The 12,929-nt window shown below is 40.1% G+C and overlaps 1 protein-coding gene across 1 annotated transcript; it reads left to right on the top strand.

Moving 5' to 3' along the window:
* Positions 1 to 11,332: 11,332 nt before the first annotated feature.
* Positions 11,333 to 11,899, top strand: LOC122054901 (lysine-rich arabinogalactan protein 19-like). The gene has a single exon (XM_042616319.1). The coding sequence runs from the start codon at positions 11,333 to 11,335 to the stop codon at positions 11,897 to 11,899; it is 567 nt and encodes a 188-aa protein (XP_042472253.1).
* Positions 11,900 to 12,929: the final 1,030 nt, after the last annotated feature.

The following is a 12,929-nucleotide window of genomic DNA, read 5'->3' on the forward strand; positions in this document are numbered from 1 at the left end:
CTGAAAAATCCAATAAGATTATTTCTTCAATAACACTTATTATTTAATTTTACTGTATCTTACATGTGTCATCCATCAGATGTAGAGGCATGGAAAAATTTTGATAGAACGTATCCGAAATTTGCAAAGGAGACTTGAAATATCAGATTAGGTCTCTGTGCTAATGGATTTGCTCCATTTGGCAAATCAGGAAAAAATTATTCATGTTGGCCAATTATTTTAACTCTGTATAATCTTCCACCTGGGATGTGCATAAAAATACCTTATATTTTTCATATTTGTTGTACCTAGGCCGCAAAATCTAAAGAAGTTAATAGATATTTATTTACAATCTTTGATTGCAGAACTAAAATAATTATGGGATGAAGGTTTTCCTACATACGATGTCCATACTAATCAAATGTTTGTAATGAAAGCTACTCTTCTTGGGACCATAAATGACTTTCCAACTTATGGCATGCTATCAGGTTGGAGTACTGCTGGGATGTTAGGATGCCCAATATGTATGGAGAGATCAAAGTCAACCAGATTGAAACATAGGAAGAAATCGAGTTGTTTTGATTATCATGGATAATTTTTACCGCTAAATCATAATTCCAGAAGGAATAAAGATGAATTTGATAGGAATAGAATTGAAAGAACACCTCCTCCATTAAGATTGATATGTCAAGATATTTGGTACAGAGTGCTACACTTTCCATCTATTATTGAAGACCCACATGGTACAACATATGATTATGGAAGTACACATAAATGGACAAAATGGAGTATTTTTTGGGATTTTCTATATTGATTTAATCATTTAATACATCATAATCTCAATGTAATGCATATTGAGAATAATGTTTTTGATAAGATGATAAATACAATGATGGATATCAATGGAAAAAATCAAAGACAATCTCAATGTAAGAAAAGATATGTGACTCCTATATAAAAGACCCACTCTTGATGTCGATGAAAATAGTAGGGGACTAAAGCCAAAGGCAGTTTATACATTGAATAAGGATCAGAGATGTGTTGTTTGTAAATGGTTGAAATTAATGAAATTTCTAGATGGTTTCATTTCTAATCTTGGAAGATGTGTCGATATGACAAAATATAAATTGATTGGTATGAAAAGTCATGGTTGTCATATATTCATGCAAAGGCTTATTCCTATTGCTTTTAAGGAACTATTACCAAATTTTGTATGGGGTACAATTACAGAGTTAAGTATTTTTCTACACGATATTTGCTCAACTGTTTTGAGACATTCACACATGGAGATGTTAGAGAGAGACATTCTAATTATTTTGTATAATTTGGAAAGGATATTTCCACCCTCATTTTTTGATTCCATGGAACATCTTTTGGTTTACTTGCCATACGAGGCCAAAGTTGGAGGACCTATCCATTTTCGATGGATGTATCCATTTGAAAGGTAAAATTTGTATCTGCTATATTTTGACAAATTGAATGCATAAAAATATACTCATTTTATTATATAATTAATCTAATATAATTTGTTTTATTGCAATCATATTCTTATATCATTTGACGAAAAAATCAAAAATAAGGCACATGTTGAAGCATATATTGTTAATGCATATATTGTGGAGAAGGTGACAACTTTTGCATCATAGTATTTGAAGCCTCATGTTCAAAACAAACGACAGAGACCAGGAAGAAATGATGAAGGTCCAATTGATCCCAATTTAAACTCATTCTCAATTTTTAACTACCTTGGTCGACCAAGTGGGCCATGTAAGGAGAGATACTTAACTGGTCAAGAATTGCGGGCAACTCATACATATATTTTACTAAATTGTCCAGAAGTATCATCATATTATGAGTTAGTATATGTTTTAAATTTTTTATATTTCTTATGTCATAACTTTTAGTGTTATAATTTTTATTTTTTATCATAGAATTTTTGAAAACTTATATTCTGACTTATCACCATAAGAGTTTGATCGATTATGCCAAGAAGAATTTATACCATGGTTCAAATTATATATAAGTAGTCAATTTAAATTTAGATTTCAAATATGAATGTTTGTAATAATTGCCAAATTTGAATTTAGGTTCATGATAATCAAACTCAGATTGAGCAAGAATTGCTCATCCATCTAGCATGGGGTCCGAAAGCAATGGTACACACATGGCCAGCATATTTCATAAATGGATATAATTTTCATATTCAAGAATATGGAATGGGAAAGACTATGATGAATAGTAAAGTTTGTGTTAAGTCATCCAATGATGGAGATGCAAGAAATGATTTTTATGGTTTACTGGACGAAATTATAGAGGTACCATACCCTAACCCAGAAATGCAAGTTATTCTATTTATGTATCGTTGGTTTGACCCTATCAGACGATGAAGGTGCATCCATGATATAATTTGGTTGAAATAAATCATAAGAGATTGTATAAGAAATATGAACCCTTTATGTTGGCACGACAAGCAATTCAAGTATTCTATGCTTCATATCCTAGTTTGAAACGTGACAAAATTGATTGGTGGTATGTTTGTAAAATGAAGGCGCAGAAAAAGATTGAGGAACATTGGGAGGGCATTGCTTATCAACAAGAGAAAGTAACTAATACATTTCATATAGAAGAATATATTATTCCAACATTACAAGATCCCACCAGAATAGTGATAAACGTGGATACAACAAAAATGAAGACTTTGTGTTTTTATAATAAGTTTTGTTATCTTCATATAACAAATTTATGATATTTTATTTTCATATATTATACTACATTATTAAGAGTAAATTTATTTTCAATTTGTAAGTCCCAAAACTCATAGCTCAATTAGTTTATTTGTCTCAATTATTTACAAAATTGTTTCATTTTTAAAGTTATATATTTTATCTGTTAATACTTTGTATTTTTTTATAGATAATAAGAAGTTATATCTAATCGTCATCTCAGGGGTTCATGGATTCACTTATTTCCTAGGAAATATGGTTATTTTTTTTGTTTCATATTATTTATTATGAATCAAATTTGTATTAAATTTTTCCTATGTTTGAATTTTCAGAATCTATTTCGACGAGGTGGTTGTAGACGGAGAGCTCAGCATACAACACCTACATACACTATATCTATGCCCCCATCTAATGTAAAATACGGCAACAAATAAAAATTTAAACAGAAGGTTTAATAGATGAATAACCTTAAGGGAATTTTTTAGATTTTTTAGAAATTTTCTGATAATTTTTCGGAGCTCGTATGACGAGTTTAAAGGGATCAATTATTGGGTCACGGGAAAGCCTGTTTAAGCTACCCACTTAAACGAGGCAAAGTTTTATTATTTCTTTCCTTTTTCTTTTTCTTTTTCTTCTCCTGTCGCTGAACCCTTGCCCTTTCCCCTTCCTCTCTTCTCTTCTCCTCTACGTCTTCTCCACCGATCGTGCCACCACACGACGCCGCATCTCTTCCTCTTCCTCCTCGAGAAACAAAAGTCGTAGTTAAGGAGAAGTAGGGCACTTCTTTGCCCGATCTCCACCCATCTCTGTTCCGAATTCCCTATCTCCCCTAAGCTAACGTTGTGCCAAAACACTGCCGATCGAGTTCTTGTCTCCTTCTCTCAGAGTCGCCCTTTGCACGAAAGAGTCAAGCCCTAGATGAGCCCTTGCCGATCTCCATGACTCCAGCCTCTACCAATCTCACGGTCAATCGCCAGTCACCTGCGCCTGCCGTCAACTGACGGCAAACTTCCCCTTCGCTAGAGACTAGATCGGTGACGCAGCCGACCCTTCGTTCAGCTGCGTACCCTAGCCTCCAGCCGTGTGCCCTAACTTCCGTTCCACCTTCCCTTTTTGCCCTAGTGTCGACTGTTGGTTGTTTTTCCCTTCTGCCCTTGCGTCGATTCGCTTGGCACATCTGAGGCGTAGCCGGCAGTTTCCACCTCTCGCCCACAAAGGAGGTAAAAGGTGCTATTTCTTCTTGTTTTCCTTTTCTATCTCTTGATCTCAGCAGTTGTTGATCCCTAGGTGTCATCGATGCCAGAAGGGAAACAACGCAAGAAGGGCTGAGCTACCCTCCAGAGCGGTGAGTCAACAGTGGAAGTTTGAATCGAGGAAAGGTATAGAGAAATTATTTCTTTTGTTATAGCGCACACAGATTTGAAGCTAGGAAAGGTTAGGACTGAATTGACACTAGAATTGATTTAGGTATAGATTTAAATCTAAATGGAATAATTAGGTTTAAAGAAACTAACCCTAAATAACTTGTGAGTTCTATTTACTTAGGGATTAGATAATGGATCTAATCTAAGCTTCGGATTAGATCCAATTAATGGATGAATTTGGATAAGTGATTAGGAATTGCTGTTAACAAGAGGGATTAGCTAATCGAGATACATAGTTTCTAATCGGAATAGGATTTTGTTTATCTATTTTATTATAATGAAACTTAGCTAAAACTGTATGATTTATTACAGGACATTGATTCGAAACGAGCACTTGGACATAGCGATTGTTTAGCTTGATCTATATTGGAGGCAAGTACCTTGACTTATCTTTAGATATTGTCATTTGATATGCATAGTAGATTTTCATGAGTAGTAATGATTATGTTCTTATCTACATTGGTATGTCACTACTTGTTACCTGTTGCATGCTTGATTTTACTTACCTATTTTGCATTCATTACCCTCTTGATTATTTATGCTCATAGTGGTAGTGACATACCATGCCTTATGATATATCAGACTAGACAGTTACCATATCTGATATGTGTACCTAGATCTTCTTATTTGAGCTATTTATTGTTGGTACATATTTCAAGGAGGTAGATATGGTCAGGATTTTTATGCTTAGTGTCATGCACCATCTCACATGATTGCATGCTACGCGATTGTCGGCTCCATTATTGTTGAGCACATCATCAATTACATGAATCTGCACACACAACCACTTATGGGTTAGTGGTTTTTATTCAGGCAGGGTGTGTTGCAGCAGGTTGCTCTGTCGGTGATCTGCTAGTCCGCTCATGGGTAGTGTGACTGCAGCATGGTAGCAGGACAGGGATCTCTCCTCTGGATTACCTCAAGGAGATGAGAGCATTGAGCTCCCCCACTTATAATTTGGGGTAGGAGGATAGCTGTACTCCGACAGCATCATGTCCACTCAGTCACTCATCAGGAGCAGTGATGGTAGAGTGCATAGTTGTCATAGCCCTACCCACTCAGTCTCACCATCGTGTGTGAGATGGTTGACTGACGTCAGGGGTGACTAGGACATGTCATTTGCATCATATGCATGATTACATGTATTGCTTGTGTTTGTTGCACTTTGTTTACTGCATATTTGGTGGATGCATATGATTGACATGCATACATGAGATATGATATTTTTGGTCTGACAACCTTATTATCCTGATAGGAGGTCCTGGTTAATACAGCTTCTCTCATTCCTTTCAGTTTTATATTTTCCATTATTATTCCAGGAGACTATACGCATAATTGTTACTATTGGTTATTTCTTACTATGCATGTCAGCTTGGTATCCACTGAGTATTAGACTCACCCCTTTGATTATTACCATTTCAGGTTGAAGCTGTTAGAAGGTTCCAGTCGCTAGTCCCCACCCTGAGTCGCGACGGTTTTCTATCTTGGACTTTTGGTTTCCTTGTTATATTCCTACATACTTGTGATGTGTGGTTGTACTCGAGGATGTTTATATCGAGTTTTGGTCTACTGCCTTTGTTTTCCGCTACGTTGGATTTTGTTGTGGGTTTAAGTTTTTTGTTTTATTAGTGGAGTAGGTTTTATTTAAATAAACTGCGTGGTTGTGTCAGCCAGAAGCTGAGTTGATATAAACTATGTGGATTGTTAGTTATTTTTATTGTTATTGTTCCGACCGTGTTGGTCGTGGTTTGTGTGGCCCCGAGGGCTTTATAGTAATGTTTCAGATTATCACTGGTACAGGAGAGATGTTGTCAAAATTTCCTCGGTAGGGACTCCCCCGGGGCACATCACCTAACGAGGAGAAGAGATTAAACCAACAAGATTGGGATCTAATACACCAAGTAAAGAAAAAGGTAAAGCATCTCCCAGACTTGGAGATCCCTCCTTCAGAATGCTACATAATCTTGGAAGTAGATGGATGTATGGATGGATGGGGAGGAATATGCAAATGGAAAAAATAGAAATTCGATCCTATATCTTAAGAAAAAATTTGTGCGTATTCCAGTGGAAAATTTAATCCTCCAAAATCCACTATTGATGCAGAAATTTATGCAGTAATGAATACAATGGAAGCCTTGAAGATTTACTTCCTTGACAAACAAGAGCTTCTTATTAGAACAGATTGCTAGGCCATAATTAGTTTCTTTGGCAAAACTTCTAACCATAAACCATCCTGGGTCAGGTGGTTAGCATTTACTGATTATATAACGGGAGCTGGACCAAATGTTCAATTTGAGCATATTGATGGAAGAAACAATCAAGTAGCAGACTCCTTGTCTCGACTAATAACTGTGTTAATTTTTACAGAATGGCCGGAACAGGACCTCGACAAGCTAGCCATGGTAGCACCAGCAATCAAAGAACTCCAGGAGCATCCCAATCTGAAGGTCCAGGAGACGTTGAGCAAGACCCTTTGGACCCTCTCGACTTCGCTAGACAATACCAACAGACAATTAACAAGTGTCATGGTCGGCCCATCTCTCTTGACGAATTCCATCAAATCACAGAAGAGCTACATCAGCTGGAACAACAAACAGCAACACGAGCCATTAATGCAGTCCACCAACTCAGACTTATTCATTCACTAAAGCGACAAGAATGCAACAGGAGTAGGGGACATGATAACTGGTGGAATGACTGGTATCCTACAGTAGAACAGTGTGATAATCAACTTTCCCAGTCAGCATATCTTCTCCAAAATTGTGTCTTACGAATGAAGAATTTTAAAGTATAAAAGCAGCAAGCATGATGTACCCTGATCTCCATAAAGTTACTTTCTCGTGACCAGATAATATTAGCTTTATGTAAAGTAGTGGAGTGCTTTAAAGATTCCTTTTGATAAGGGAGTCCTTTAGAGATTACTTCTGAGCTATATCAAACGTGCCGATGGGGCCCCATGTGTACCCGGCGTTTGCTATATAAGAATGTGATCTCTCCTCTTTCAAGCCATCAAGAATCCACTTGAGCCTTACCTGAGGTTTCTCTATAAAATTCAGCTTGAATCTAAGTTTGTTTCTGGTTCCCTTCTCCCTCTCTTTCTCTTCTCCGCTGCCTCTCTCCCTCTCCACTCCCACCTCCCTCTTGGTATCAGAGCTAGACACACTCTTGTTGTTTCGGCATGTTGGTATTATGCAACCTTGAGAAACAAAAGGATAGACCCTAACTTGGCAACAGAAAAGAAAAGGCAGAAGGCCTTAATTAAAGTCCAAGGGCACGTCTATATGAGGTTCTCTGGGAAGGGACTGCCCTCGCCGGAGCTCCAGGAGTCCCTGTAAGTCCTGAAACCCATATTTTATGAATACTTTTATCATAACCAGAAACACAAATTCATACAGAGAAGCCATTTCTTCAACCGACTCTATAGAACCCCCATCTATTGGTTTTGCTAAGCCAAGTGATTACCAAGGTGTAACGCCTGGAATCGCTACCCTCATAAAATAAAACAATACCCAAATCCAATTGCTTGTACAAATATCTGAAGTTTTTAAGGAAATCCAGACTGAAATTTGCAAACAAAAATCTCCTGCTATACCACAAGACCTTATCTCCAAACTCCAGAACTTATCCCTTGGTCCAACTAAACTCAAAGAAGAACCTAGAAAATTGCGGGTATTCAAAGACCCTTATAAAATATTAAAAGAAGAGCAGGAGAAGATCAAGGAAGTATGGCAACCTCCCGAACAGAGCAGCAAGTAGCTACAACCCCACTATTTGAAGATCAAATAAGGAGCTACAGAAGAAATCAACGAAGGCTTTATAATGCCCAACAAATAGCAAGAAGAATAGGACAAACATTCTCTGGAAGAGCATCTTCAAGTCACACACTTGAATAGCAAATTGAGCCAGAAGCTCAGTTACAACTGTCTATGCAAGAAAGAGCTTCAATAGTACCAGCTGAGGTACTATATCATTCCCGAAGAGATGATGCACATCACAGAGTCTATGTTCATCGATCGGAGGAAGCAATACTGGTAACAGATAATCATCAAGCAGATAGAAGCTTTATACAAGAAGAAGTTATAATCAATTAAGAAGGAGCGGTATGCAGTACATTCACCTAGGGGTGCTCCAGGTACGCATACAGATCCTACATAGACAAAGAGAAGGTACAATGGCCCTTATTGTATTCAGGGATAATAGATGGCAAGGAGACCAAGCAATATTAGCAACCATGGAAGTTGATCTCACACATGGAAGTCAGATGATCTATGTTATCCCAGAGACAATAATGACGATTGGTGATTTCTACCAAAATGTTCAGATTTCTATTCTTGCAAGAGGCTTTGAAGCATGGCAAAACAGTGAAGCTAACCTCTTAATTACAAGAGGTATGGTAGGCAGATTATCTAATACACCTAATGTTGGGTTTGCCTATGAGGCGCAGGGAGTAATAGACTACCTAACATCTCACGGAGTCAAAGCCCTACCGGGACGAAGTTTCTCCGCAAGATCTTTACAAGGCTTAAACTGGGTAATTAATCCTACTCAGGCAAATATCCCTATGCAACTGCTGAAGTTAACAGTCAAACAATGGTGGATGGTAGGATATCTTTAAGCTTCAGTAATTATACTGCCGCTCAGCCATCTGAAAACCCACAATATAATAATAAAGACGAAGAGGTTTTTGAGACCTTGGCAGTACTAATTGAAATAAAACCAGGTGTTTTTACTAATTCTGATGGCGAATATAAAGATTTCAAAGAAAAGAAGAAGAAGAAGGAAAAATATAAAACTGAAAGATGGGACACTCTGGGACAACCAAGTGGTAAATTTGATTATTATGTTAACTATGATATCCCACAAATTCCTTCAGATCTTCAGCTTCCACCACCATCTTGGGGCGATAAAGAGGAAAATACACCTTATGAACCAAATGAACTAGAAGGCTCTGTTGGTGCGGTTAGCACTAACGATTTAACCCAGGTTTTGATGAATGATAAATCAGGTTAAGTTAGTTTGTTGTTGTCTGACACTTTGATCGAGTGTGCAGGAGAAGTCCAGACAGGTCGACGGACTGACCGGATGTCTGGCACGAAGCCCAGCTAGGTCGACGGGCTGATCGGATAGCTGGCACGAAGTCCAAGTGGGTCGACGGGCTGACCGGACGCTTAGGCATGAAGTCCAGCTAGGTCGACGGGCTGACCGGATAGCTGGCACGAAGTCCAGATGGGTCGACGGGCTGACCGGACGTCTGGCAGGTAAATAAGGTAAGTCACTGGAGGGGAGTGACTGCGAGGACGCGTTCCCAGGAAGGGAACATTAGATCCGGCTTAGATCCATTTCGGATATCTAAGTCGAGATCGTGACTAGATTCCGGTCTCGGAAAGACGGAATCTAAGTCATACTCCTTTTTGCTAATTCATACTCACTTTGCTTTTGCTAACAATCTGTGTTACAGGGTAAATTTGCCTCCGGACTAACGTTTGTCTTGCAGGACGAATTCTGTAGGAAAACGGGGTCCGGGCGCCCGGAAGGGATCCGAGCGCCCGGGAGGCAAACTTCATCCAAACTCGCGCGTCGCCACGTGGAGCATCTCAGTTTGAGCAGCTACGTCACATTCCAGGCGCCCGGAAGGAATCCAGGCGCCCGGAGCAACATATAAAAGAAGCCCCAGGCAGGAGCTTCAAAATCAACCTTTCACATCTGAGAACTCTGATATTACTCGCTCTGCTGCTCTGCGCTCCAACGACGCTCACAAAGCTCCGACGACACGATCCCGCTCTTTTAAATTCCTTGTCTGTCGGTACAGCTTTGTTTTTCTTTTCAATAGCATCTTTTTGTACTTAAATTGTAATTATCCGAATTGCTAGTGAATTGCCCAACGAAAGTACTCAAGGAGTACGGGCCTTCGAGTAGGAGTCGTCACAGGCTCCGAACGAAGTAAAAAACCTTGTGTCTACTTTACTTTTCCGCTGCGCTTATACTCTATATTTTCGAATCGATATTCACCCCCCCCCCCTCTATCGAATCTAACGGTCCTACAGGCTCAAGCCATGAAGTAGCTCCAGAAGAAAGGTACTCTTCTTCTTATGAACCACATATCTTAGTACATAGAATTTCTTCATAGGCGGTTATCCCAGAAAGACAGACATCAGGATCTGCAGGATTAGATATAGCAGCAAGTCATGCAGCTGTCATTGAACCTTATGGAAGGGATCTTATCCACACAGGGCTACAAATTGAGGTTCCTTATGGTTACTATGGATAGTTAGCCTCACGATTAGGGCTAGCTTGGAAAAGTGGAATAGAAGTCGGAGCAGGAGTCATTGACTCTGATTATCGAGGTGAAGTGCAAGTTCTTTTATTTAATAGAACTAATCTACCAGTCTATATATCTCGACAACAACGAATTACACAACTTATATTAAAGAAAATAGCTTATCCAGAGGTATATGAAGTTCCCCATCTCAGTTACACAGAAAGAGGTGACAAAGGCTTTGGTTCTACTGATATTCTACCAAATGAAGCCTCGACGTTAACTATTCAACAAGATAAAGCTTCAAAATCACCAAGACATTTTACAACAAAGGACATTTCGCCCTTCTAATGCCTAGAGAAAAACTGTCGGTACTTGTGGAGGAGACATCACTCCAAAATAGTTGTGAGCAAGACCATGCAGCGAATACAAGCCCAGGGGCCTCTGTACCGCGGTCCATGGAACCTGCTCCCAAGTATGAGGAAGATGATGATTCCAATCTGACAATTTATTTGGTATCAGAGCCAAGTTTACGATGCTTGTTTTTCATGATCTGGATTTTCGAGTTAATCTGATACCAATTTATTTAGTATCAGAGCAGGTTTACGATGCGTATTTTTTGTGTTCTAGATTTTTGAGTTAATCTGATACCAATTTATTTGGTATCAGAGCCCATGTTTTTGGGAGTTAATCTGGGTAATTTTCGGATTTATACGGATTTTCGTTATTTTTTTATGTTTCGGAATTCCAAGGTCATAAATGGGGACTGGACAGCGACGGAACATCTCCAAATAGTAAATAGGTAATTTTTATAATTTTGATTCTTGTAGTAATATCTGGGACATAATTTAATAGATATGACGAGATCTACATGTGTTCCCGCTCCGAGACGTGGTGCAGGGCGTCCACACAAGAGATCATTAGAATCCTTGGCGACAAAGTTGCTAGAGATGTCTGCTAGGGTCGAGCCTGTCGGTCAGAGACAGACTCCACATGGTACTGTGGGCGCGTCGGGCTCTCAGACTCCGATGGTTTCAGAGGTTCCTACTACGACCGTACCCGTCGTACCCACTCCTACAGTATTCACAATGCCACCAGCGGTGCCACCTGCGGCATATCTGATACCTCCTCCAGCCGTGCCTACTGCATATCTGGCACCTCCTCCAGCTGTGCGTACGGCATATTCGATACCTCCTCCAACCGTGCCTACGGCGTATCCAGCACCTCCTCCAGCAGTACCTGCTATTGCGTACCCAGCACACGCACCAGCAGCACTAGTTACACCTATCGCACCTCCAATCACTCCTGCCTATATTGACCCTGCAGTGCCACCTGTGGTACCTGTCCCAGCTTATGCAATAGCACCAGGGGTACCTCCCCCGGCCTATCCAGCAGTACCACCTGTAGTACTAGCTCCAGTGGTTTCGCCAGTTACCGCAACAGTCCCTACTCACCTTACTGATATAGTTGCAGCACGAGCTAGGATCCCAGCTTTGGCAGAGTCGATGAAAAGTTGATTCACACTATTTCACGGGGAGACTAATACTAGTGTGGCTCAGTCTTGGATAGATACTATGGAGCGGACCTTCTTCTATATGGCTTGCTCCGAGTGGGAGAAAGCAGAGCTGGCTGCTTTTCATTTATGGGATGAAGTCGATATCTAGTGGAATATGCAGCGTTCTATCATTGGCGAGCATAACATCACCTAGGTGAGGTTTAGAGAGGCTTTTGAGAGTTGGTACTTTCCACGGTCATATCAGATGACACACCATCAGGATTTTCTGAGTCTTTGGAAAAACAACCACACAGTGACAGAGTATAATGCTGAATTCAATCGGTTGGCTAGATTTTGTCCAGAATTAGTTGTTGAGGACAGGTCTCGTATGCTTCAGTTTGTCCAGGGAATGGATGGACATCTGCAAGTAAAGATTACCGATTTTGGGAATTCATCTTACATAGAGGCATTGAACAGAGCCCTTATGATTGAGTCACCTCACTAAAGAGCGTATCTGGACAAGAAAAGGAAGCAGACAGATTGGACATCAGGATAGATTCAGCCGCCACAGGCTACCTGATAGCAGTAGAGTGGTCATAGTCGGCCAAGTCAAGGAATTTCTGGGGCATCTGGTCGGCCTCAGAAGTTAGAGCAATCTTCATCAGGACGTTTCCGGTCTGCTCAGCAAAATTGAAAATAGCTCGCCAGCGACATTCACTGCACCAGATGTGGGTTCAGAGACTACATCACCTCAGCCTGCTCCCTGGGACAGTCAGTTTGATATTATTGCAAACTATCTGGGCATCTGAGCTGAGATTGTTCGCTGAAGGCTCAGCATATTGCTTCCAGGATTTCTATTCATGGAGGACAACCCAGTCAGTCAGGGACTCAATGAGGAGAGCAGCCCAATCTTCGTAGCGTCAGCAGAGGATAGCTCCCCCTTAGCACCTGGATATGGCATGCATGGACAGGATCACTCCAGCGCCCTTATAGTATCCCAGAGCTCTGTTACGGGACCTTAGTATCTGACGTAGGGGCAGTATCAGTTGCAG

This window comes from Zingiber officinale, chromosome 3B (assembly GCF_018446385.1).
Source record: "Zingiber officinale cultivar Zhangliang chromosome 3B, Zo_v1.1, whole genome shotgun sequence".
Taxonomy (NCBI): Eukaryota; Viridiplantae; Streptophyta; class Magnoliopsida; order Zingiberales; family Zingiberaceae; genus Zingiber; species Zingiber officinale.

Coding starts and splice junctions, on each gene's coding strand:
- LOC122054901 (XM_042616319.1), top strand. CDS start 11,333: ATGTCTGCTAGGGTCGAGCCTGTCGGTCAGAGACAGACTCCACATGGT.